At 37.2% G+C, this 27,837-nt stretch overlaps 2 protein-coding genes across 2 annotated transcripts; one reads left to right on the forward strand and one right to left on the reverse strand.

Moving 5' to 3' along the window:
• Positions 1-1,376: 1,376 nt before the first annotated feature.
• Positions 1,377-5,345, forward strand: LOC149718718 (uncharacterized). Its single transcript, XM_089858757.1, has 2 exons — positions 1,377-1,427; positions 4,945-5,345. The coding sequence occupies exon 2, from the start codon at positions 4,999-5,001 to the stop codon at positions 5,335-5,337; it is 339 nt and encodes a 112-aa protein (XP_089714883.1). The 5' UTR covers positions 1,377-1,427; positions 4,945-4,998; the 3' UTR covers positions 5,338-5,345.
• Positions 5,346-14,554: 9,209 nt separating this feature from the next.
• On the reverse strand, positions 14,555-27,818 carry LOC149718719 (putative glutamate receptor). The gene is made up of 8 exons (XM_089851751.1): positions 27,753-27,818; positions 26,523-26,611; positions 22,975-23,065; positions 22,755-22,916; positions 21,793-21,937; positions 20,316-20,527; positions 19,968-20,245; positions 14,555-14,872 (listed from the first exon to the last, which is right to left on the reverse strand). Exons 1-8 carry the CDS (start codon positions 27,780-27,782, stop codon positions 14,659-14,661), a joined length of 1,221 nt encoding a protein of 406 aa, XP_089707877.1. The 5' UTR covers positions 27,783-27,818; the 3' UTR covers positions 14,555-14,658.
• Between the last annotated feature and the right edge of the window lie 19 nt (positions 27,819-27,837).

The following is a 27,837-nucleotide window of genomic DNA, read 5'->3' on the forward strand; positions in this document are numbered from 1 at the left end:
TACCGAAGGTAACCAGTAAACTCAGTGTTTTTTCCTTTACCATTGCAAAAGGCATCAGGACTGATAAGGACCTACCGGCCCCATAGAATTGGACTTTGCGAGGTAAAAAAATATAGTTATTTGTAAACAGGGATAGATGTAATTTTAGAAGAAGGAATGGAGAACAGACTAATCTGAACAGTTAACTTACTAACACATCGGCTGTGACATGTGTATTTCGAGAATTCTCCAACTCAATATACCAACTTGAAGTGTTAGTTGGTTGTGCGAACAATTTACAAAAATTGCCCAGAATGGTGTTTTCAATACGAGCTGCCAACTGATAGGATGTTTAAAAATTCATTACACCGTTACTCTTCCAACTCTTGTCCACTTGTCGCTAAACCGCTCTCTTAGAATTAACTTTGGAAAGAGTATAGGTAATGTTTGATTACTCACTATTTATTAATGAAAGGAATTTAGTGTGTCGACTTTAAATTAATTTAAATTCTATCGGGAAAAACCCGAAGTGCGGGTTTTTTGGTGCAATGGGATTTTCCCATTGGACAGCATCGTAAATCCGCCAAAGTGAGGGTTTTTCGGTCGAATGGGGTTGGTTCGGTTGAATAGGATTCGGCGCAATGCTACTGAAGCGTTTAAATAAAGCTAAGTTGACGTTCAACGGAAATTTTGTTTTCCAACGAGAAGCGGCACGTGTTTTTTATTTAATGATACGCGCAACTCTTTCGATATAATTAAAATTTCCTAGTATTAGTTTTCAATTCCACGTCTCTTATCAATTAAAGGAAAAATTCATCGTTATATTTTCGTTTTTTCAAAATGAAAGTCCAAAATAAGTAATGAATATTCACTAACAAAATTGACACTCTTTTACCCACGCCCTTGTGCGTGATGTTGATTTTTGTAGGAAAATAATTTTTTATAGCTTTCAAATACAGTAAGTAGGTGTTATTCATAAAGCTAGAATGTTACGCATCTGGAATAGGGCGAATTTTACAGGCTTAATGGCTAGGGGTTCGCATCCGTCCCATCGCTAGAGAAAGTGAACCAAAGGACTTGTAGAACCTTGACGGACTTGGGCCCAACAACTCACCAAAGTTTCATAATAACCGGATAAATTGTATAGAAACTCGTAAGGGAAAGTCAAAGAATCATTCGAACGTTAATTTTTAATATTGTAGACGAATTCATAGCACCAATTTAAGCTATCCGTTGTTTGATACGCTCTTTCAAATGAAAGAACGAAAATGCTGGAATGTGTTTTTCCTTTAAAATTAAGCTATGATTGCCACGTTGAACGTCTCAGTGTCGCTTTATCCTTCATCTGATAGTTAATCTCGATCAAATTTGGCAGAAAAACCGCTCGAATTATAGAGACAAGTCGTGTGTCAAGCAGCTGGGAGCCACTTCGTAGGTTTGAGATAAAGGTAATTCGATGAAGTATTAAAAATAATACTAATTCCACGCGATCGAAGTCGCCGGTAACAGCTAATTGCTTTATAAAGGGCGAAAAATTAACATTCGCTATCTTTAAATCGGTTGCTTAAAGGAATGGTTCACCCATAAACGTTTTTTTGCTGTAATCCCTTTAATTACACCCAAAACCAAGATTTCGAGAGTTGAAAAAATTTTACATAAAGTATATTTTAAATTAAATCAGAAAAACTTATAACATTCAGGACCTGTTGGCGCCTGTATGGTGCTTTTCCGCAAAGCCAGAGAGAGTGCGATACGTCACTCTCGTATATTAGGTCAGTCCTCCATCTTATTGGCCGAGGTATCTATAGGACAAGCTTCTACTAAAAAGTAAACTCGACTATTACGCGGTTGAGCGCTAGACCGGCGACAACGTACGTTGGCAGCACCCGTAGAGAGAGCCGTAATCAAGCCCGTAGAAAAGGCCTAGCTATATGTGGGGTCTAGAAGTATTATGCATTGCAACGTTTTTGGTCCCAATTTAACGCGTCAATAGTATTAGGCTTAGCAAAGGCTTATCTTTAGGAGTGTGTGTGTGGGGAAGGAGGAACATTCACGGATAATTTGACATTTAAATTGAACATTTCCCCTCAAAGAGGAGACGGAAAGTTGGGGACCAAATCGACGCAACAGCCTTGCAAAATTTCTATACACTCTGCTGCAAGTAGAGGTGCGCCTCCTTCCACTCGAATGACTACTAATGGAAAATCCGTCTCCTTGAATAGTACTGAAAACTAAGAAATATGGTAGACCCTAGTGCGCATGACACGCCGATAACGTTCCTCAATTTCCCTCTATATTTCGAATCAATCTAAAACCATCAAATATCCCTGGTTTCATAATGAATTCGTGCAACGTTGCATATAGGTCATACTCCCTTTTCAGTTCGATTGAGACCGGTCATATTCCCTTGGAAACGTCTCTCGTTTCAATCCATTGAAATATTTAATGATATGCGCAACTCTTTCGATATAATAAACATTTCCTAGAATTCGTTTTTACCTCTCCGAGTGACGTATGTCACGGAGAGGTTCTAATTTCGACGTGTCTGTGTGTCTGTCTGTGTGTCAGTGTGTCTGTCTGTCCGTTGTTACACCCACGTGACCGCGTTCGCAGTTTGCAAATCGGAGCAAACGTGTATTCGATTTCCAGACCGCATTTACAGTCCCGCAAATTGTATTCGACTTACAGGCTATTACTCCATTGCCTGTTTAACAACTCTGTTCATTTGTCCACCCCACATGGACACTAGTCTGAACTTATTGGCTTCTAAACACCACCATCTGCTAGTCTTTTGCTCATTCCACATGGACACCAGTCTGTACTTACTGGCTTCTAAACACCACCACCTTCTCGTCTTTGTCCATTCCACATGGACACCAGTCTGTACTTACTGGCTTCTAAACACCACCATCTTCTATTCTTTGTCCATCCCACATGGACACCAGTCTGCACACCTGGCTTCTAACACCACCATCATCCTCAAGGTTAAGACATACGCGGCGATCGGCTAGGGTTACGAGAAACGTCTAGCCTTCCATTGACGGGGTCTTCCGCCAAGGTTCACGCAATTGCGATGTTCTTATCCATAGCTGCGATTCGAAACCCTTATATACTACCTATTTGAGTAAGGCGACGCAACGGGCGTATGCTTCATTTCAAACGCCAATATTAGTCAGGTCTCTCAAGAATGTTTAATTGTTCTTTATCAAAACGATGTAACGCTCAATAAGGCAAACAACTGACGAAGAAAATATTTAATATTAATTATATTTATTTTAATATTTAAGATAATCTTGTTTCTCAACTCAAAATTAATACGGAAAGAGTTAAAAAGCAGCTTATGTTTTTGTCTGTGTGTGTCCGTCCATTGTTACACTAGTGCGTCGCGTTAACAGTTAGCCTTGTTTTTATGTGTAAAGAAATCCTACAGAACCTTAATATTCCCTTTTTCCATAATATAAAGTGAATATGTGGAAGTATTTTTCGTAATTATGATGCATTTAGTACTTTTGTAGCTTTAAAGCTCTGTTTCATTTTGATATTCCAAAGAATTTTTTTAATATTGTTATTTGAAATGGCTGTTTATATATTACTTAAGCTATACTACATCTGTATATAGAATAATCCTTGGTTTAGTGATTACATGAAGAAAACTAAGACCTAGACTCCGGCGGGCGTAACAAGCGCGCATTATTAAAGTGAAATCATTCCATATCTAGGTAAATAAGTTTGTAGTAGTAGACCTCTTGACTCGGAGAGGTAATATTTTGGTTTTCCCAACTTGTTAGTTCATCGTATCTTATCAATTAAAGGAAAAATTATCGTTAAATTTTCGTTTTTTCAAAATGAAAGACAAAATTTAGTAATGAATATTCACTAACAATATTATAGAAGATAACAACAAGAGCGTCCGCGCGTTAGGCTTCAGTGTGATGAAGCTAAGCCGGGACCCGTCACGTGGTACAAGCTGACCACGATCAAGACAGCTGGACGATACCCCTCTGGTTGTAATATTTACTTCATCCCATATAATTTTACGTACCAACCCCGAATTCATTTAATGGTTGGAATCGTCTTTAATATCGCGGACGAATTCATAGCACCAATTTAAAATATTCGTTGTTTCATGTCTTTCAAATGAAAGAATAAAAATTCCAGGACGCGTCTTTCCTTTAAAATTAAGCTATGATTACCACCAATTTGCCACGTTGAACGTCTCAGTGTCGCTTTATTCGTTATCTGATATAAACATATATATATACAGTTATAGTATAGCGATCAAATTTGGCACAAACACCGCTGGAATTATGGAGACAAGTTGTGTGTCAAGCAGCTAGGAACCATTGAGATAAAGGTAATTCGATGAAGTATAAAAAATATTACTAATTCCACGCGATCGAAAACGCCGGTAAAGGCGCAAAATTAACATTCTTTAAATCAGTTGCATAATGAAGTTGCTTACGGCGGTTCCCCTCTATTCCCCCGCAAACGACGCGTCGCTCACGGAGAGTCCCTTGTAATCACTGACATCACAATAGTTCTAAAGTTAACCTATGGATTTCATGCCATATTAACAATTACATTAGCCTTGGATTCGATTCGGCAAAAAGCCAAAAAGACCAAAATTGTCGAGTGAGCTTAGAAAGTTAAAAGAAAGAGCACATTTAAACTTTTGCCCAAACATGTTGGTCCGAAATTCTTTCTTTGTTACCAGATTTAACAACGGGTATTCATACGCCAAGGGTTTCTATTGTAGCAAAGTAGAAAAACACCATTTCGATTCTTTATTGGCTGTAAGATAACACTCCTTAATTAGGTTACGAAAATTTGTTAGCTTACGCGCCTTGATAGCGTGTGACTCTAGAACTGCAAAGTTCCTTCCTCTGATGGAATCAAGTGCATTTTTAACCTTACTAGCATTTTGGGAATCATTAAGTAACGCATGGTTTCACAATTCTAACGCAGGCATCGACATCCGAAGTGCGCCAATTTGCACAGAAAAGGTTGCCTTTAGATATAATGAAGGCTTTGTGGATAATAGTATGGTTGTCAATTATAAACGACACCTTCTCTAATGGCTTCCAAGATTCGATAAATATCTTATTGTCCAATGGGGAAGACGTCAACAAGAGCGACAAAGATGGACGCACTCCTCTATTCTTGAGTTCGCGGAAAGGGTATTTGGACTTGGTCAAATTGTTGCTGGAAAAAGGAGCGAATGTTGAAGCAGCCGACAAAGATGGACAAACGCCGTTATTCGCGGCTTCAGAAGGCGGACATTTCGACGTCGTCAAATTCCTAGTAGAAAACGGAGCTAAAGTTGAAACGGCGGGCAATGACGGAACAACACCGTTATAAGCGGCTTCCAAATTTGGACATTTAGATGTGGTTAAATTCTTAGTGGAAAATGGAGCTAAAATTGAAACGGCGGACAAACGGGGAGTAACACCGTTTTTTTGGGCTTGCAAAAGTGGAAATTTAGATGTCGTTAAATTCTTTGTAGAGAAGGGAGCTAAAGTTGAAACGGCTGACACAATTGGACGAACACCGCTTTCGTTTGCTTGCAAAAGTGGAAATTTAGATGTAGTCAAATTCTTAGTTGAAAAAGGAGCTAAAGTTGAAACGGCTAACATATATGGACAAACACCGCTTTTTTGGGTTTGCGGGTCTGGAAATTTAGATGTCGTTAAATTCTTAGTGGAAAAGGGAGCTAAAGTTGAAACGGCTAACATATATGGACAAACACCGCTTTTTTGGGCTTGCGATAGTGGAAATTTAGATGTCGTTAAATTCTTAATAGAGAAGGGAGCTAAAGTTGAAACGGCTGACACAATTGGACGAACACCGTTGTTTTTTGCTTGCATAAGTGGAAATTTAGATGTAGTTAAATTCTTAGTAGAAAAGGGAGCTAAGATTGAAACGGCGGACGAATGGGGAGAAACACCGTTTTTTTGGGCTTGCAGAAGTGATAATTTAGATGTCGTTAAATTCTTAGTAGAAAACGGAGCTAAAATTGAAACGGCGAACGTCAGAGAACAAACACCGTTATTCGGGGCTTACAGAAGTGGAAATTTAGATGTCGTTAAATTCTTACTCGATAATGGTGCCGGTATTGGCGCAATTGACCAACTTGATTTAAACGCGATAGGAAACGAAGAAATTAAAAACATGTTATCGGAGCACATAGCAAAAATAGCGCGTTTTAAGAATAAGTATGAAGCCGAAGCCTAGTCGCTTATTGCGCAGAAAAATTATTAGATTAAGCAAATGCGAGGAAAGATAGAGGAAATGAAGACTGAAGTTGCAATTGAGTGTCCGAGCTGACCAAGGAGAATGTAACTCCACGTCATCACTTATCGAAAAAAATTAGCTTTTAGATATAATATCTTTTATGATCCACACTATTATTACTTTTCTATTATGGGCAATATTAACAAAGCACTACAAACTTTCGCGTCCACTGTCCTATAACATTGCTTGTATTTACGAATAAAAACTATATGTATACTTTGAATTAATATAGAGAGTTCCATTATTATAATTTTTATAGCGATCATAATAGGCATAAGATATTTGGAGATGTTTATGCCCAACTTTCTAAATGTTATATTTAGAAATACATATGTCATATTGGGAACATTCATTGTCAGTCACCCTTTCCAGTAAACAATCTATGTGGGGTCTATGTATTCCAACGTTTTTGGTCCCAATTTAACACGTCAATAGTATTTTAGTCGAGGGGGTAGACACTTGAGAACTCAGGTGTACAATATGTCTTGAACTCAATGCATTGTCAAAGCTGAACCCTGTTTTCCGAAGGCTTTGAACTCAATGCACTGTCAAAGCTGAACTCTTTTGAACTCAGGTGTACACAGAGATCCAGAGCGTCTACCCCCTCGTATTTAGTAGTGTGAGCAGGGCCGGAAATAAGAAAAAATTCTTATAGGACATGTGTCCAGTGACCCCCTATTTCACTGGAAAGTTTATTGGACATTGTCCACTGGCGTGTGCATAAATAGTGTCGCGTCTTCATTGTCAAACTATCAAAACTTCGGAAAATTTATTGGTCAAAATGTCCCCTCGGTTTTTTAAAAAATTATGGGACATTTTAAAATTTTATTGGACAATGTCCAGTGTCCTGTGCTTATTTCCGGCCCTGAGTGTGAGGGGGGACATTCTCGGATAATTTGACATTTAAATTGAACATTTCCCATCAAAGAGAAGACGGAAAGTTGGGGACCAAATCGACGCAACAGCCTTGCAAAATTTCTATGCACACTGCTGCTAGTAGAGCAGCGTTTCGGTTTTTTTTTCTTTGTTCCCCGCAATCTTCATCATAGATATCAAAAATAAATCCCGTAATGCTTATCGATTTATATTTCCTATTCATCCTGTACCATTTTTGTTGTTGTCTCCAAGTGCCTGGCTGTCTCCGTTAAAATAGCGCAATTAGTGTCGCTCTTCTTCTAAAGTGTGTTTTTTGATAAATGTGCAATAGACGTAAAAAAGGGGCTAGGCATCGATCATTATCGGTACAAACAAGGAGGTTGATACATTGCCGTCTCTGCACAGTCTCATGATACGAAAAGACTACAGCGCTGCCTCCAAAAAGCAAAGTTGTACCCTCTTGTCTTTCCCTCTGAGTTACATCGAAATGGTCTATCGCGAATTACCATGCTTATAGGTTCTGTGGCGGTGCTTGTGGATGAATATTTACCAAACAATATGTTTGTGATACCTATAACAGCGTGTGAACCAAATTTCTTTTCTTTCAAGTTCAATGTAGGGTTAAAATTTTTTTCTTCCCTCCCTTTAATCTTGACTCTGCAGATTGCCGATAGGGGTTAGGTTTAGAAGGGGAATACTCGCTAATCACGTTAAGGACGTACTCACTCAATAATATACCAAAGGTTTTTTGTTAATATCTTTTATCCAAATTTTAATGATTGATTTATAAAACATTTACCCAAAAAATGGGACCCAATCAAATCGTGGTCGTATCAATGCAGGCGCAAAACCAAAGCGGTTTAAACAACGTTTTCTCTTATAGTTCGAAAAGAGAAACCTTTAAAAATAACCCTTATCCAAACTAGGATATTTACTCTAATACTTTTCATTCGAAAACTGTTAATACCTAAAAGGATATATAGAATGAATAATCTGTCTTTCGAAAACAATGCAAATGTAATTTTGGTGAAAAAAACGAAGATAAGTATTTCTTTCAAATAATTGATGTTCTATAATCATGTTTTTAAACTGAAAAAATTTAATATCTGTTACTTCCGTCATTCCATTTTGTTCTCTTATCTGGGAGCACGGCAGTGCTCCCAGCCAAGTCGAGCACTGACACCCTTTTCTCGAAGCAACTCACGACACTTTTAAGCCCACTGTAACTTCGTGATGGGTGTAGGTAAAAGTCTGAAATTTTGCTTGCCGCGAGGACTGTCAATCCTAGCTATAGTTTCCAAATTTCAAGTTCCTAGTTTCCTACTCTATATACTTTTCGAAATATCGAAGGTGAAATTTACCTTATTTTGTCACTCACTCACCGATCATCAAAATTCTAAGGTACTTCTATGGTAGATAGAAACTTAAAATTCAGGATTTAGTTTTCATTTATTTTATAAAGCACAGGAAAATTAAAACATCCCGAAATTTTTATAAAATTGTTCTTTAGTTCTTTATTTTAAAACAAGATGGCGCTGCCGTCTTTTCAACAGAAATAGTGTGTGTTCTTGATGAAAGGACGTAATGGTCCAAAGTTAGCCGAAAGTTAAATATATATTAAAGCTAATAAGAGTAGTAGTTTAAAAGAAATGTGTCGTAACTGATGCTACATTCTTATATTAGCATATCGCGTACAATCTTTATTACATATTCTCTGCGGGTCGAAAGGGGTAATTAAGCGTAAATAAGGACAAACGTTAGCGATTATATTGGCAAACGAAGTACCACGAGAGGGTCTTGTTTTTATATAACTACCGAAGTATAACGAGAGGGTCTACAAAAAGAAGTGAGATCCTATGAAAAACATTAACATGTACAAAAATGGGCCAAGCCTCGCTTCGTGCCCTTTCCGCCGTAAAACGTTCTGAGATCCCATGTAGAGCCAAGTCTGCCTTTTGTTCTCATTCAATCGCCAATTGAACAATTATGTTATAAATTAAGTCCTTTTCCTAATTAATAACCAATATTCTTTGACTCTATCATAATTATACATCTTTGTTCGTATCAAAAATATCGTGACTTGGCAAGCGCAGGTCATCCCCTTCGATTATTTTAAAATCGGCAACGATTTATTGAATATCCCTTCGATTACTTTAAAATCAGCAACGATTTAGGTAATATCCCCTCGACTTCCATTTAATATTACTTACCTGCGATTGCCAAGTCACGATATTTTTGATACGAACAAAGATGTATAATTATGATAGAGTCAAAGAATATTGGTTATTAATTAGGAAAAGGACTTAATTTATAACATAATTGTTCAATTGGCGATTGAATGAGAACATATGGCAGACTTGGCTCTACATGGGATCTCAGAACGTTTTACGGCGGAAAGGGCACGAAGCGAGGCTTGGCCCATTTTTGTACATGTTAATGTTTTTCATAGGTCATTTACTTTTTCTAGTCTTTGTCCACTAAGACATTTTTTATTAATAGAAACTTTGGTTCAATTATATTAAAAACTTGATATTTTGAAAGTAGAGACTCGAAAGTGTAACATAATACCACTTTCATGGTAAAATATGATATTAAATTGTAAATTCGCATACCCTTTAATTAAATTACAAATGCCGTGAAATGCACACTCTATGCCTCGCGCAAATTATAAGCATTATGATAAACATTTCGCTTGACGTATAGCGCTCCATTGAAGGGAAGGTGGAGATGGAAATCAAGTGATTTACACTTGGTTTTCACCTCACCGTGTGACGTAGTCCAGGAGAGGTTCTGTAACGGCCGTGTCTGTCTGTGTGTCTGTCTGTCCGTTGTTACACCCACGTGACCGCGTTCGCAGTTTGCGTGTCGGAGCAAACGTGTTCGCCATTTCCGAACTGCTTTCACAGTCACGGAAATGGCTCCTCTACTTGAGTTCTCACACCACCATCTTCTGGTCTTTGTCCATCTCACACGGACACCAGTCTGTACTTACTGGCTTCTAATCACCACCATCTTTTGATCTTCGTCCACCCCACATGGACACCAGTCTGTACATACTGGCTTCTAATCACCACCATCTTCTGGTCTTTGTCCATCCCACACGGACACCAGTCTGTACTTACTGGCTTCTAATCACCACCATCTTTTGATCTTCGTCCATCTCACATGGACACCAGTCTGTACATACTGGCTTCTAATCACCACCATCCTCTGTTCTATGTCAATCCCACATTGACACTCGTCTCCACTTACACTGGCTTCTAACACCACCATCCACTGGTCTTCCGTCTATACCACATAGACAACAATCTGTATCATTGGCTTCTACTCCATTATCATCGTTTGGATTTAGGATATACGCGGCGATCAGCTAGGGTTACGAGAAACGTCTAGCCTCCCTAAGGTGGGATCGACCACCGAAGGTTTTCGCAATTGCGCTTTTTCCTTACTAGTATAATGGAAACGAATCGTATATATACCCCAAAATTTGAAGAATGCGGGAAGAGGGGTACCCTTCACTTTAAACGTCAATATTAGCAAAGTTTGAGAAGATAATAGGTATAACTTTATTTTAAACGATTTAACTATTATTAATGTTAATTATTGAAGATTAAAATAATTAAAAATAATTATATTTATTTAAATATTAAAGATAAACCTCTCGTGCAAAGAGAGAGATTATCATTGCCTCCTATATCTACCAAGGCCCGTGCATGCGATATATTTCCTTCATTGCTTCCTATATCTATCAAGGCCCGTGCATTGTGATATATTTCATTCATTGCCTCCTATATCTATCAAGGCCCGTGCATTGTGATATATTTCATTCATTGCCTCCTATATCTATCAAGGCCCGTGCATTGCGATATATTTTTCAAAACAACAACAAAAATGGGAAACCCCAACTCAGAAACATAATAACGTTTTCATTGGATACTTAAGTTTATATAATCTTCTTGACACGAAGAGGAATATTTTGGTTTTCCCAACTTGTTCTATTATAGGCCTACGATCTATTTGCAGAATTTATCATTCAGGAAAAATATTCCACTGATTTTAGGATGCAAAATAGATTCGGATTTCACCTTGAATTATACATTAAAACGACCTATGGGTTTAATGTTGTTTTACTGTAGAAAGAAGAATAGAGTATGACATGTATTTCTATACATAATTTTTTATACTGTATTCGATTTCATTTTAAGCTGTGTCATAGTCAAGCGAAATTGTTATTTGACTTTTATTTTAACACTGAATACATTTTTTTCAACGGTGTATTGTTATAATTTTTTAATGTTTGTAATTTGTACCGTCAGATGAAAATAATGCGATTTCGAATTCATTTTAAAAGTGACAATCTTTTTTCCACGTTCTACAGTTTCATGTAATGGTTTGTTACCGTCAACCAAAATAACCGCATTTTGACCTTTGTTTTAACAGTCATAAATGGATACTGTGGTTTAGCAATTAATTATATAATGAACTTTTATCATGATCAAGGATACTGGATAACCCTAAATTGACTGTTATATATATTGTGAGAGTAAGAACCTTGGTTCGATTAAAAATACTTTAGAGTTTTACGGGTTTGAATTACATGAAAAAGTTTATTAAATTACGTGCAAACGTTTTTGGATTACATGGAAACGTTTTTGAGTTACATGAAAAAATTTTTGAATTACATGGAAAGGTTATTTGAGTTACACGAAAAAATTTTTATAATTACATGAAAAAATTTTATATGATTACATTAAAACGTTTTGAATTACTTGAAAAAGGTTTTGAATTACAGGAAAATGTTTTTTGAATTACATGAAAAGCTATTAATTACATGAAAACCGTTTTAGTTTGGATGAAAACCTTTTAAAATTACTTAAAAACCCTTTTGAATTACATGAAAACCTCTTAGAATCATATGAGAACCTTTCAGATTTATATGAGATAAAGAGAACCTTTTTGAATTATATGAAAACCTTCTAGAATTATATGAAAACCTTCTAGAATTATATGAGAACCTTTTAGAATTATATGAGAACCTTTCAGATTTATATGAGAACCTTTTTGAATTATATGAGAACCTTTTTGAATTATATGAAAACCTTTATTTACGAATTATGTCGCGATCGACGCCAGATAAAACTGACCAAATCTTTCTCGTTAATGTACAATTATTTTTCAAAGTTGTGATTTTCGCTCACTAAGCCTCACTCCAATTTCCAACAAATATACTGATTGTGGCTGACAGTACGCCATCTTTTCATGTTACATGTCATGGGTGACAAGCTTTTAAAGAAGAGCGCGGCTCCACTGGACCCTCTACATGATGACTTTCCTTGTGAACTCCATTTTTGGGTTCGCCAAGGCAAACCAGGAGTTCAGGAGGAAAGCCCCCTTAAAGGAGATCCACTGAAAACGTTATCGCGATTATGACATAGTGAAGAAATTGTAACAGGTTCTCAATTTTTAGCCATATCGTAGTATACGATAGGCTCTTAGTTTGACCCGAGCCGTAGTAGTAGTAGTGGCCGGGGTTGTCGCTTCGTTATCGTCAGATTTTAGCTTAAAAGGAACTTTATATTACCACAACCCACCCATAGGGGTTACTGGGCTCGGTTAGAGATTTCATTTTAATTAAAATTTTTTAAGGTCAGACCCGGGATTCGAACCCGGGCCGCTGGCGTAGTAGACAAACATTCTACCCACTCAACCATAGAGACTTGATAGAAACCTCGAGTTTTTTATTATTTATTCTTATCTCTAAAATGTCGGGGTGATGTGTAGTGGGGTACCTCTTAATCTGTGGGGTCGGAAACTTTTGAATTTTTATCTGTGGGGTCGGATACTTATGAATTTGTATGTTTGGGGTTTTTATATTTATTTTTTTTATGTATGTGCTAATTAAATAGATAACGATTTTCCCCGTTTCCTACCTCGCTCCTCATGTGTTTCGTTCTCGTTCGGTAGCTATCGTCATCTATGTTATGTTTGACTGGAACGTTTTGGCGGTTAATTCAAATGTGGGTTTAGATAGAGCTAACATAGTGTTAAATGGGCGTTATGCGTCTAATCATTTTAGCATTGCTAAAGGTAATTCGAGGGGATAATCACTAAAATGCGTAATCACTATAACTAAACTTTCTCTTTCAAATGTTTCTGGGCATAAGTCCTTGTTAGAAATTTATAAGATGCGATAAGTGTGCATCGGCATAAGTCTATGTTGTAAACTCATCGAGGGGATTATCACTAAAAACTATCTGTTCTTCGATTCGCCGGAATATTAGAATTACAGCATAAGTAAATTTATACGGTTATAATTTAATCACTGTTTAGAGTAGGGAATCGAGGGGCTATTCACTCTGATTTTATGCACGGTAAATCATTTAAGCATTGAAAAAGATAGCGCTATTCACTCGATAGGGTAGGTATAGAGGGGCTATTCACTCGAACGATATGGCTACTATTACGAGCCCTTGGGCCGTCTTGTTCTCATTGTGTTTTGCCGTAAATATAGATCAATTCAAAGCGGTGGTGGTGTTTAGATAGGGTCAAATCAAATCACTGTAAAATTTTCCAAATCCAGGGCTGACTCACTCATACGCTCAATTTAAGTTGAATAAGTGACTAATTAATAGAAAAATAGTAAGCAAAAAGTGACAAAATAAGGGCGAATTAAGCTATAAAAAGAGCCACTTGAGGTGAAATGATTTCAGAGATGACTGATTTAAAAGATATTTTAAAGGTCGGTGTCGTAATTAAGCCCAATCTATGGCCTTAGATATTTCCAGTCAAAGGAAAGGTCACCTCATAAAAGGTCTTCGGCGAAATTCAATTAAACCATTTTGGAGCACAGCTCAGAATGCAAAGTAATTGATGTCGTTTTAAATCAAAAACAAAACATTCATATGAATTGGATTGATTTTAAATATAAAGTTGAACATTTGCTGAGCGAGGGAAGCGAGCTCCACGATTTTGGGGTTTGATCTACTGTGACCTCGCTATTTTTACGTTTAAACCGTCATAAGACAAATGTATAACGTTTAACGTTGTGGTCGAGAAGATAAATAACACCGAAATACTCAAAGATTCAAAAAAAGTGACAAATAGTAACTAATTTTTGGAAAAATGACTTTAGTAACGGAGTTTAAAAAAAGTGACTTAGTATCAGCCCTGCAAATGAATTATATCCCAAATCCATTGTTAAAGAAATTCTTATCACTAAAAAATCTTCTAAATCATTGGAATCAAAGAAATACTGTCATACTTTTCAAATCATTGTGACATCACTGTAAGATCTTCCAAATCAACCAAATTACTATCTTATCTTAAATATCACTGTCAATATTCCAAATCATTGTCAAACCTTCCAAAGAAATTTTACATCAACCAAATCATTGTCAAATCTTACCAATAAATTTTAAATCATTCAAATCATTGTTAAATCTCCCATACTTAATCTATCAAGTCTTTAAAATTAACAAAAGAAATAATTCAAGTCACTGTGGAAACTTTCTTTTAGAGTTTTTCAATGAAGAAAATTCTTTCAAGAAGCGAATATAAAACAGCGAAAACCAAACTAATCCAGTGAAGTATTGCGATGAAATAAAGTTTGTCGAGTGGAATCGGAATGGAATCTTCAATTTCTGCTCCTCCTAAGCAACGCTCTCCAAATCTTGCTTCCTGTTGCAAGCCTTCCTCCATGATATGTGTTTCAAAAGTTCGAAGAGCCCTAAAAATACCAAAATAGTATCAGGGATGGATATAATTTTAGAAGCAGGAATGGAGAACGGTTAGTATTTACTTCAGTCCCAGTATAGAGCCCCTCCAACACGTAACGAAAATTTTAAATTATCTTATTGACTCACTTAAACTACGTTTTTATGACATTGCTGACGGGGATGGCGAAAAATACGCAATTCCTTTTTACTTCTGTCGCTATGACCCACCTCTTCTTTCATACCCCCCGTCCCGGGGAAGGGGGTCGGCGGGACTTTGACGCGCGCCCAGAGATTACTCTGTTCTCCATTCCTGCTTCTAAAATTACACCTATCCCTGAAGCGGAACCAGTTATTTTTCTTGGATCGATATAATAGCAACGGCGGGTTCTTTGCCCATTTGTTTTCTGTTTCCGAGATATTTTTTTGCTCTTCAAATATCATTTAACTAAATTGTGGTCGTTTAAATCAAACGCTTCTACTCCGTAGGATGAAATTAAAACTCAAAAACTAGGTCTTAAAGGGATTTAATCCGTAACGTACGGGCGTCCTATTTTTTGAAGTAATAGCGTTTTTAATTTTACACGGAATTTTATTCCGGTAAAATTTAAGAAACGGCACCAAAACCCCTGTGCCGGACGCGTACGCGAAACCGGTTTCGCGTACGCTTACGATGGGAGAGAGAGGAAAAACGAAAGCGTGCGGGGAGAGAGAGATCGCTAGCGTACGCGATGGCGATACGAAGAGAGATGGAACCCAGATCGGAGGGAAACGAAGCTCCGCTGCCTGCCTGGTATATTAGTGAGAGGGGGAAGAGGGAGAGGGGGCATCCCGCTCGGAGAGGAGAGAGAGGAAAGAAAGGTAGTTTAAATCTCGCGGGCTTTTTTGAGTGAAAGAAACAAGTTGATAATTTTCGTGCACTACTGCACTTTGTGCGCGTGATACATCAGAGATTATGCTGGATGGTTAGGTGAGGTTAGGTTTCGTAAAATAGAGGGGACGGTTTACGGTCATAGTGATTTCGGGTTTAGGGGATCCAGAATTTTGTTTTAGATACATTATTTGATTCGTATGGTTTTTAAAAATTATACTTTAGTGGGGTGCACAGTTTAGTTTCATTAATATTACTTGAAATGTGACGTTATTAGAAATTAATATTACTTGAAATGTGACGTTATTAGAAATTAAGGGGATACACGATTGTTTTTCAGAAATGTTTTTAGTTGTACGATTTATTGGAGATCAACTATACGGGGGGTCACGTGAGCCGTGTAAAATTACTATTAAGGCCCAGCCCTTGGGCCATCTTGTTATTAATAGTGTTTTTGACAATATGAAGAAACCAACTCTGCAGACTATTTCAACGAAATTCCAATGCACTGATAATGCTACGAATTTCACGCATGCCCAGTAGAGCTTTATTCGATGGAAGATAAGCTTGATATAGGCCCTGCCCCCACGTAACACCTAAGATTAATAGCCCTGGATATGAAAGGCAAGTATAACCAGGCGTTTTCAAATAGCTTCGCCATGTAGCGCCCTCAGACGACAGAACGTAGAACTTTGTCACGTTGTCACCCCATGCAGACGAACGCCCTTTGAGTTGTTGTATCGGCAAGGTCTAAGAAACCTAAACGGGTTTTTCGCGTCTTTAAAATTAAGTTAATGACATCAGTTTTTACCTCTCCGAGTGACGTATGTCACGGAGAGGTTCTAATTTCGACGTGTCTGTGTGTGTGTGTGTGTGTCTGTCTGTTGTTATTGACTTACACCCCAGGGGACCGTGTTCGCAGTTTCCGAATTGAAGCAAATGTGTTCGCTATTTCCGGACCGTATTCACAGTTCCCGGAAATTTCAAAACTTGAATCTATCCACAAATCAACTGGCCACTATTACTTCATCTGACTAGTCAATTGTCTATTCTACATGAATACCAATCTGTACTTATTGGCTTCAAACACCACCATTTTGTGGTCTTTGTCCATTCCACATAGACACCAGTCTGTACTTACTGGCTTCTATCACCATCATTTTCTGGTCTTTGTTTTTGTCCATCCCACATGGACACCAGTTTGTACACCTGGCATCTAACACCACCATCTTCTGGTCTTTGTTTTTGTCCATCCCACATGGACACCAGTCTGTACACCTGGCTTCTAACACCACCATCTTCTGGTCTTTGTTTTTGTCCATCCCACAAGGACACCAGTCTGTACACCTGGCTTCTAACACCACCATCTTCTGGTCTTTGTTTTTGTCCATCCCACATGGACACCAGTCTGTACACCTGGCTTCTACTCCTTAAGGTTAAGACATACGCGGCGATCGCCCAGGGTTACGAGAAACGTCCGGCCTCCCAATGGTGGGGCTTCCACCAAAGGTTCACGCAATTGCGCTGTTCTTATCCATAGCTGCGATTCGACACCCTTATATACTATCTATTTGATGAAGGCGAAGCAACCGGCGTATGCTTCATTTCAAACGCCAATATTAGTCAAGTCTCTCAAGAATGTTTAATTGTTCTTTTTCAAAACGATGTAACGCTCAATAAGGCGAACAACTATCGAAGAAAATATTTAAAATTAATTATATTTATTTTAATATTTAAGATAATCATGTCTCTCAACTCAAAATTAATACGGAAAGGGTAAAACAGCAGTCTATGTGTTTGTCTATATGTGTCCGTCCGTTGTAACACTAGTGCGCTGCGTTAGAAGTTCGTTTTGTTTTGATGTGTAAAGAAATCCTTCCGAACCTTAATATTCCCGTTTTCCATAATATAAAATGAATATGTGGAAATATTTTTCGTAATTATGATGCATTTAGTACTTTTGTAGCTTTAAAGCTCCGTTTCATTTTGATATTCCAAAGATTTTTTTTTATATTATTATTTAAAATGGATGTTTATATATTACGTAAGCTATACTACATCTGTTTATAGCATAATCCTTTCTAAAGTCACAGTGAATACAAGCACAACGCTGCTATGCTGGTCAAATGAACTTTTATTTGTCAATAGGCCTAGTGAACCAAAAAGTAAACGTTTGGGTTTGGTTTTCGTTTCTGTCTGCAGAGACATTAACGGTTCAGAGTGAGCCGAAAGTTAAATACACTTTAAAATAATTAGGCTTAGATTTTATAATCATGGTGGAAATCTGGGCCGCGTTCAGCAGAGCCCAGCGCTGCTAGCAGTGTCCTACATAACGGGATTTTGTTTTTGAATTTTGACGTCACGGTGCTTAGCGCTGAGCTAGCGCGGTCTTCAAAGAAAATAGTCGGCTTTTTGGATAACGTGACGTAAAACGCGTAGTTCTCAGCTTGGCGAAAAAACCATGGAGGAATTAATACAAATGGGTTTATGGGACTATAGCTATTTAATTGGCGTGAAACCAGTTGATCACGCGAGAATTTTAAGAGATATGTTATTTTCTAATTTTAATTATAAAAGTTGTTATCTATCTCTATAAATATGTTATCCTACAATTTTTGTTAAGCCTTGGTACCTTGCACGCTTTATTGCGCTAGCGTCATTTATAAAACGCCGATGACCGGAGAAAAGCTATGACGACAGAGCTCACCGGTAAACATTTCCAAAATCCGCTGTCTTTTTTGGTGAGCTCTGCTGAACGCAGCCCAGACCAGTGAAAGGTCTGATCGTAATCGGATAATAGCTTCGTGTTTTCATGCTTTTTATGGTACGCATTTACTTTCAGTGTGTGTAGCCACAAATAAGCTTTGGTGTTATGTAACGTTAAGTCATGTTGTTAAACTAAGAAAATCGTTGAGGTGAAACGAGAGGATAGTGTTTACATGCCAACCCTGTTGTGAATATGGCTTTGAACATAGAGGGCATACAGTTGAGGAGTAGAAAATTGGGCCTTTACAAACACGTAAAGGTAATATCCCTCCAAAGTTTTATCTCTTCATTTCCCGTTTTTCCCCCATCGGATGACTTTAATGTGTACAAGTATATCATTATTGGATGTAAAATGTCGTCTGATTTACAGTAAATTTGCTATGCTTTGTATACTGCTTTAATATTTCATAAATTTTAACTTAAGAAACATTTCCATATATGGGTAAATAAGTTTGTATGTAGTCGTCTTGACTCGGAGAGGTAATATTTTGGTTTTCCCAACTTGTTTTAAAAAAAAATACCTTGCAAATGTTGTTCTTTCGGAAATTGTAATAATAGTTTCGTGTTGTGATTACATTCAAATGTAATAAGAAATTGTTAATTAATTTATAAATTTACTTTCCACCTTTTTCCAAAGCGTTAATTCTGGTATAAATATTGCGTTTGACTCTAAATTCATTATTGCTTTTACTTGTACATTTATCTGTCATTTGTTTTATCAAATTTGTAGTTGAAACAATTTTTTACATAAAAAACTGAAAAGCTACCTAAATTAGTGACAAAAACCTCCCGCCCAGGCAAGGATGATGGCCCAGCCTGGTACCAGGATAAGAAGAGAAACGACCTAGCCAATGCTTAACTAAAGCAGAGTAGCAGACGTTCTTACTATTTGAGGTGACCTTTTTCCAAGTTTTGACGCTAGGGGCGCTAGAGATGCCAATGCCCTATTTCCTTTCATATCCAGGGGCATTAACACCTAAAGATCCCTTTAAGACGTGTCCATTATATTTAGTTCATTCTCGAAAAATTCTTAAAAGTGTTTTAAAATCGCGTGCAGTTCCGCTCTTTGATTAGTCCTAGCAGAAGTGAGATGAGACCAGAAGTACTGAGCTAACCAAATTCTTCACTCGGCGAAAGTGAATATTCTTGATAACACACCAACCGTTGGTCCTCTGCTGGCAGTTTCAGAATTTCCCCTCCAAAACGTGAGACGCTCGCGGTGGTAGACGACCGAACTAGATTCAAGCACCCGCGCCGTGTTCCGCGGCTTTAGGTTGAGGGGAAGGGGTAGGAAATGTTTTTGGAACACGACCAATTTTTTTCTATCTAGTTTTAACGCGTGGGAAGCGGCATAAAATCCTCAAATTTGTTCACTAGTGCCAGGATCTACTATCAATGCTAGAGCCCTTCACTTCTAGTCTCATCTCACTTCTGGTCCTAGTTAAAGAATTCTTACATTAATTTCACCTTACATTGATTTGATTTGGTTTTTGATTCCCTCATCCAAATCTCGCCTCATTAAGAATGATTGCATGGACGAGATAAAAGACCGTTTTGAAAGATACAAGTCGAAATTTCCACAAACCATTCTTGACACTTTTAATATGATACTTCGATCACATACAAACGCCGTTTTTCCTTTTTGCATTTCAAAAAACATGTCCATCCAATCAAACTCCTCCAAAGGTAACGCAGTTTTATCTCTGACCACCATTTCCCATCCAGCCTTATTCGCAGGGTGTTTTGAGTACTACATGTAACGCGGACTAGTGTGAGTTTTCATTATTGTATTTAATGTCATATCTTTTAACTGCAGTTACTTTCAATTCGTCATATGGCGGAGTATCCTGCATGACGAATAGCTTTATGGGATGAATGATGAAATCTTCCAAATCCTCATAACGAAATGGGTCGTCCCTTTTAGCTAATTTCGACAATAAGAGGCATGTGAAGGACATCAGTAGATATAATGAAGCGATATCCCACGATATCCACATCAGACGGCCGTAGAGGGATTTTCCTTTGAAAGAATCTTTAAAGAGAATGAGAAGCTTCGTTTGAAAAACCTCTGATTTATATAACAAAGTTAGAATTAATTTATGTGAATTCAACAATATCAAGATTTTAATTCTCCGATTCCTGGTTATTTGGCAATATTTGAAAATGCTTCATATGATATTATTTGAAATCCACTTTTTATGAAAGGCTAAAACGTTTCCCGTAGGCCGACGTCACAGATATATTTTTCACGTGAGATGGTGCCACTCTCTCCGCTATCAGACCCAGAGTTTAGACTGGCGAGAAGCTCGAGACGCATATAGGATTCGCGCGCTTTTTTTTCTCACGTCATAGTGATGTCATCAAACTGGCAAACAAGCTCGACAAGACAAAATTATTGATATATCGAAACTGAGTTTTCGTGATTTTACAATGGATTTTAAAAATAGAAACTTTGGTTCAATTATATTAAAAACTTGATATTTTGAAAGTAGAGACTTGAAAGTGTAACATAATGCCACTTTCGTGGTAAAATATGACATGAAATTGTAAATTCGCATACCCTTTAAAGAAAAATATGCACTAATTATGTATAAAATTGCATGCGCAATTTCAACCAGAAGCGCATCACCCTGAGGTGAACAATCGGGATTTTAATGGCCAGTGATGGACTTTAAAGATTGACGAATGATTTCAAGACAAAGGGTGATAACATAAGAATATAATATATAGCTCCCTATAAGTATGAAAAGTCGTACATTTTCATAATACAGCATCGGCTCCCAAATTTGGAGCGCTTGCACTTTTACCCCCCGCGGGAGAAATTTTGGTTCTACGAATGAACGCCTGAACGGGTAGCGAAACCGCCGCCACCGCCTAAGCGGTCTGCGAAAAGCACGATGGGCCGGGGAAATATGGCCCCGCGGCCCGCCCGTAGAGACACAAGAAACTTCTTACCCCTTACCAGTTTAGGGGCGGCTAGTGTCCTTAAAATCAAAAATTTCAAGCTAGTTTTTCGCACCATCTATTAATTTATTATGATAATTTTGACACGCTCTTAATTATCATAATAATAACTTCAAAACATTTAGCGATTTGAATACAATATAAAATTAGAAAATTTTTAAAACCAATATTTTATCATTATAACGCTAAAAATTCATAATAGGTGGCGTAAGAAACTTTTTACAAATTTCAATGGGAGAAAATGGCTTAAATGGGTAGTTTCATACTTATAGGGAGCTATACATTATTTTCTTATGATTAGAAACGTTAAATTTATTTTACATAGAAACACACCTTGATTCATAAACACCGCGAATACGTCGAAAATTGAGCTTTCAAACGTTTTTAAACGAGATTGACGCGGCTTTTCGTGGAAAACCCTCACCGCTGTCCAAATACAAGAAAATGCCAGAAAGACCAGAATCGTGGCTATCCATAGCTGGAAGGAAGATATGGAACATATTAAAGTTCTTTAAACAAATAATACGTAAGTATGGGTCTGCCATAGGGGCATAGAATATCTAATCATCCCTGATCCATGAGGGGTAAAATTAAAGAGACCGAGAAGCTTATTTCTCACTCGGCCGAAAATCCGAACGGAAAACTGGCGCTCGGCCAGGGTGATATTTCGGGATTTTCCGTTAAGATTTCGGGATTCCTAGATTTTAATATGAAATTTCGGGATTTTCTGATTTTAAGGCAGGGATTTTGGGATTTTTAGATTTTGACGTGAGATTTCGGGACTTCGAGATTTTAAGGGTAAGATCTCGGGATTTCGAGATTTTCGACAGAGAGATTTTAAATGGATTTCAAACGAACTGTACGGGATTTTGACAAACGTCCGACCCCTCGCGCTCGCCTGTTAAAAATTTCGTAAAAGTCGAGAGCCGGCATTAAATTAAATGAAGAATGAGTGCTCACAGTATTTTCAGTTTACGTTAAAGGAAAGGTGAGGTAGCATAACATAATCCATTATACCTTAAAAGATCGACCTTTTTCTAAATGTATATAAAAATTAAATCATCGCTTATTACAAAATAATTAGCATTTAAGTAGTTTTAAAAATGAGGACTACTGAGGCATCCGCCATTTCTTTAGTGGCGTCTGCTAAACCGAGACACTTTCCCCTACAGGATTGGTTAAATTGTTTTTGGCTACGAGAGCTATTTTTCATTTTATATTTAGAAAAGGACCGCTCTTTTAAAGTACAATGTAATGACACCTGAACTTTTCCTCTAAGAAAGTTACAAATATACCTTTTTTTCAAAACATTGAAGTGACTCGAGGTAGGCTTTGATGAAAATTTTGGGTGGTCCTGATACAAATACCCACTGGAACACAGACATTACTGCCGAGTAGTCGAAGAATTCCACCGCCTTCGTATTCAGATAGTGGGGCATAATGCTGAACTGAGTTTCCTATCAATATAGACAATTTTACACTTTGTCGTTTGGTTTTTACAGGCTACACTCGTACGTTACGTAATAGTGATCCAAGGATTCCAGTTCCATTGCTCTCTGATAATAGCTCACCATAATCCCCTTCACCAATAACAGTGATATCAAAGCTGTGAAAAATGAAAGAATTAACCAGAAACACAAGTAGCTAAACCAGAAATTTTATAAGCGCATTATAAGTGTCGTAGCTTATAAATTGAAAATTAAATTTAGAATCCATTATGATTTTTCGAATAATCTAAATCATAGTCCTGACTGACTGATAATCAACGCCCAGCCCAAACCGCTTGCAATAGAAGGATTGCAGGATCGTTACTCATAAGTAGTAGGCGCGTACTTAAAATGATTTTTCCAATCTGCCGCCATTTTAATAAATGACGTCCAGAAATGTAAAAAATCCTCTCTTTGCTACAAACTCCGCGCGTTTCAATCGATTTCACAAATATTTAGTACACTGCTTTCCTTTAAACTATAGAAGGACTGAAAAGTCTTTTGGATTCGATTTGTTGCCATCTTTTTAAATGGCGGCCAGAAATTCAAAAACCCTGCTTTAATAAAAAATGTCCCGACGGGCTGACGGGCAACGGCGAGTGCCTTGTCATATCTCTTGCCATAGGTTTTGTGTGTTTTCTAATTGGCATTTGATTTTTATCAAAAAAGAATCTAGAATTGAATATTATGGGTAATCGATTTAATGGCACCCGCCAAAGGAGGAAAAAAATTATAAGCCCCATGAAGTACTTCAATTCAAATTCTGAACAGAAAAAAAAACAACACGAAGTTGAAGACTTTTAACACAGCTATCAAGAAAAATCTCGAAATTTCTAAAAGATTCTGATAAATTTTAAAGTGTAAAGTGAGATATCTAAAAGATTTCTACTTCAATTGAAATTTCCAAACCAAATTTCAAAGAACTCAAAGTGATTTAATTATTTCAAACCAATTTTCAAAGAATTTCTAGTAAAATTTCCCAACTTCAAAAAAAATTTCACTTTTCCAACTAAGATCCTCGAAAATTTTAGTATTTCTACTGTGAAGTTTTCGAAAAGATTTCCAAACATTTTAAGATTTATTTCAGAAATATGACGTTCGAACCCTTCATTTCACAAGTGATCACACCTACGAATGTCTTTCCCGATCTCATATGAATGCTTCACGTTTTCTGCGTTGTTTCAGTTTTTCAGTTGATAGACGATTTCACTTTAAACAAATGACTAAACTGACCCTGCTAATTGAAACCTAACTGCAAAGGCCAAACGGCAGGCGACTAGATAAAAATTTGACGAACAGATTACGTTCCGGTAGATGTTTATAATAATCCCACTGCCAGTGGCATCGCCAGCCCTTTTTTTTGGGGGGGGGGCTATAGCCCCCCAAATTTCAAAGTTAGCCCCCTCAAAATATTCTGTAAACTATACCAAAAAATTGCTCGTAACCCCCTAAAATTCTGCAGCAATATAGTGTATAATGATAAGTTAGTTAAGTTTCATCTTTGTAGAGATGAATTTCTATGTCAAATAGTAGTGGGAACTATAAGAGCAAACGAAAACTAAACTTAAGACGACTTAGACAAGTGAAATTCTTTCACCTACAATTGTCTCATAGTCAATAACTCGGTTCCGTACTTTTTATTAATAAAAGTTTGTGTATCTTTAAAATACGAATAATTTCACGTCGACAGAAATTTTCGGATAGTTATAAAGGTCTACACATGTTCCAATGAAAAATTATGCAAAATTTTATATTAATTTCCTATGATAACTTTCAAATAGTTTGCCCAGATTAAGCCCCCTCCCCCTAATTTCAAAACCTAGCAGCGCTACCGCCCACTGCGAGTTATTATGTACACAGTACATCTGGTTCTAGGTAAAAGATGTGGGTTTCCCTCGTGCACTTGTGATTAGTCAAAACTTTTACTTGGTCCTAAGAAGAAGCTGAAATATGTACTTAAGCTCAAATTAGGATTCAGCCCCCTCCCCCCGATTTGGAAAGTATCTGCTTTTCTCTAGAATGAAAATGGGCACGCTGTAACTGAAATCTTCAATCCGCTTCAGCTACTTTACCTTTACGCTCGTTTGCGAAAGTACCAAAACTGTAGTTTGAAGTATACACTATGTAACTTCTATTTAAACGAGATAACCCAAGGGCTGGGCTCATAATAGTAGCCACATCGAATGATCGTAACGTACGTAAATTAGAACAACAAGATGGATTAAAGGTGGAATTCATAAACGTCGGACGCAACACAATTTAGTACAGGCAAAGGCAGGGTGTCGTGCGCAAACTTCCTCCTTTTGCGCACGACGCCCTGCCTTTGCCTGTACTAAATTGCGTTGCGTCCGACGTTTATGAATTTCACCTTAATTGGACAAATATCTGGCCAGTCGGTTAAAGTTAAATATGTTGTCTATCCTGCCTGGGATATGATCATGACTCCTAGTTGAAAATATTAATGAAAATGTATTGAAGTCCCAGTAAGAGAGAGAGAGTGTAGGGAGAGAAGGGAACCGCGCCTCTGACAAATTTCTCTCTCCGAGAATCCTGCTCTATAGACCCAACCAACAAATCTTTTGAATTTTTATAACGGCTGAAATCTCGAGCTCGGGTTTTGAGGCGAGAAAGGGATGACCTGATTGGCTTGATTTTGCCATGCGCAGAACCCGTTTTACCCCAAGAGTCAGACTCTAAACCAATCAGAAAAATAAGAGATTTATTTTCGTCGCTCAACGACAGATGGTACTACAGTCAACTTTGTTAGTCACGTGATCCATTAGATGGAGAATAGACCAAGCCAACTTGTTTATTTGTTGGTTGGGTCTATTCGCCACTGTTTCTTAACAAGCGTTTAATATTACTGGGCTGTGACTAGGAAGGTTCGCGGTTCTAATCTTCATCGCACGACAAAAATTTAAATATTAAATTTCTTCCCTGAATTGAGTTTAAAACTCCACCTGTCAACTGTAACGTTAACTAAATCGAAAAAAAAAAATTCTCTCGACGTTCAAAAATGACGAACGAAAATTTTGATATTGCCAAAGGCAGGACTGTGGCACTACTACTACTACAGGGTAAGTCAAAATAGCCTTATTGTAGACGTCCATCATACGATGTGGCTAAAAATGAACTAACTCTTTAAAAAAGACTTGACTATTATATTTAATTTTAAGACAAGTTTAGACCTTTTCTCTCTTTTTTTTTATTGGTATGTCATCACAATTCATCGTACTATATTACGGCTTTCGTCATTAGTTCGCGCAAAATACTAGAAACCCCTGGCACAATAAGTAGGCCTAAACATAGCTCTCGTGATTGACTCCAGTTCCTGCAACTCGAAATTGGACGATCTGAAGGGGGAAGGAAATTGGGGGAACAGGTAAAACATGGCGCTCTTTCCCCTATTTGATCGTGCCTTTTTAATATATATATTTTATTAGAAAAAAATTTTGGAATTGTGAATGAGAATAAAGTAGCATAAATTAACAATAAAAGAAAATAAACAAGAAAACAACTTCCTCAAATATATAGAAGATTCTTCATTAATTATGAACCAAAGACCAGATACGTTACCTTTTGTTTAATTGTCTCCTATATAATTCAAGTGCAAGTGAGTATGGACCATTCACTTTATCGCCATCAATTTCCAATATTAGCGGAATCTAAGTTAATATTATTATTTTGAGAAGATTTGGATAGTTTAAAGCCCGCCCTACACGCTCAATAATTTACGCAAAAAAACGTGGGACCTTTGGTTTTAGTTACAAAGTATAAATAAAACGTTATCCAGACCTAAGACTATTAACAACCCCCGGGACTCGAAACGCAAGCTTTCTACTTTTCGTGGTTTTCTGTTACGCGCGATCCTAGCGACCCTCGCGGTACATTGAGGAAACTTTTAGGGGGTACCGAATTTCCGGTTTACAGGTTCCTCTCTTTGCTATTTAAAAATGGCGGATCACGACGAAGAAGACGAGAACGAAAATGTTAACGTGTACATATTTTTTTAACTACCATATTGCAAATATTACGCTAATTTATTGAAATATTATTTTGCTATTTTATCATAATTGTACATTAAACCGTTGCGGCCTCGGCCTCCGAATTTAGAAGAAGTCGATCTTATTTCTTTTTCAAGCGATATCCGGAACCGGAAGGTCTGTACACCCTATAAATTTCTATCCGTTGCCGCTTGGTGGCACCTTGTCGCGAAAACAGCCGTAACTCCTAGAGGCGGAAATTTCAATACGAGGATCTTATTGCGTTTCGAGTCCCGGGGGTTGTTAATGGTCTTAGTCCAGACTAACATTTAAAAGTTAAAATATAATGGCACAATATTTTTGAGGAAATGGAAGACCATTTGCGGTATATTTTGGACAATATTTTCCTAAAAACTGATCATATATATTCAATCAGTTTTTTATTGCTCAAAATATTATTCAAACAATTGAACAATATTTCGCATTCGAATAACTTTAAAGTCCGTGTTTTGCCGCTTTATATGTAATGTTTGGACAGTAAATTTGTACTGGTATTTGGACTTAACATCCACATTTTTATTGTGACAGAAATATATTCAATATAATTGAACAAATCATGTGGAATTTAATCAACATTTCTGTCCAATAAAGTTTTAACGTTTTTTTCTAAATATTGGGCATTGAACATCATGTTGGGTTTTGATTTTCACTATTAGTGAATGGTTTTGGGAATAATCAATAATATGATGAATTTCGTAGGTGTCCCAAATTTAATAGGTGCAAAATATTGAACGTGTAAAGGGCGCTTAAAGTTACTTCTTACATGTGTGACAGCAGCTTTTAATGTTCCCATTTTTGTTGAAATTGTAGATTTCAACTTTCGAGAATATCTATGTAGTTTAAAAAGG

This window comes from Phalangium opilio, unplaced genomic scaffold (genome assembly GCF_054372755.1).
Source record: "Phalangium opilio isolate 3A_F unplaced genomic scaffold, DU_Popi_V2 ptg000002l_1, whole genome shotgun sequence".
Lineage (NCBI taxonomy): Eukaryota > Metazoa > Arthropoda > Arachnida > Opiliones > Phalangiidae > Phalangium > Phalangium opilio.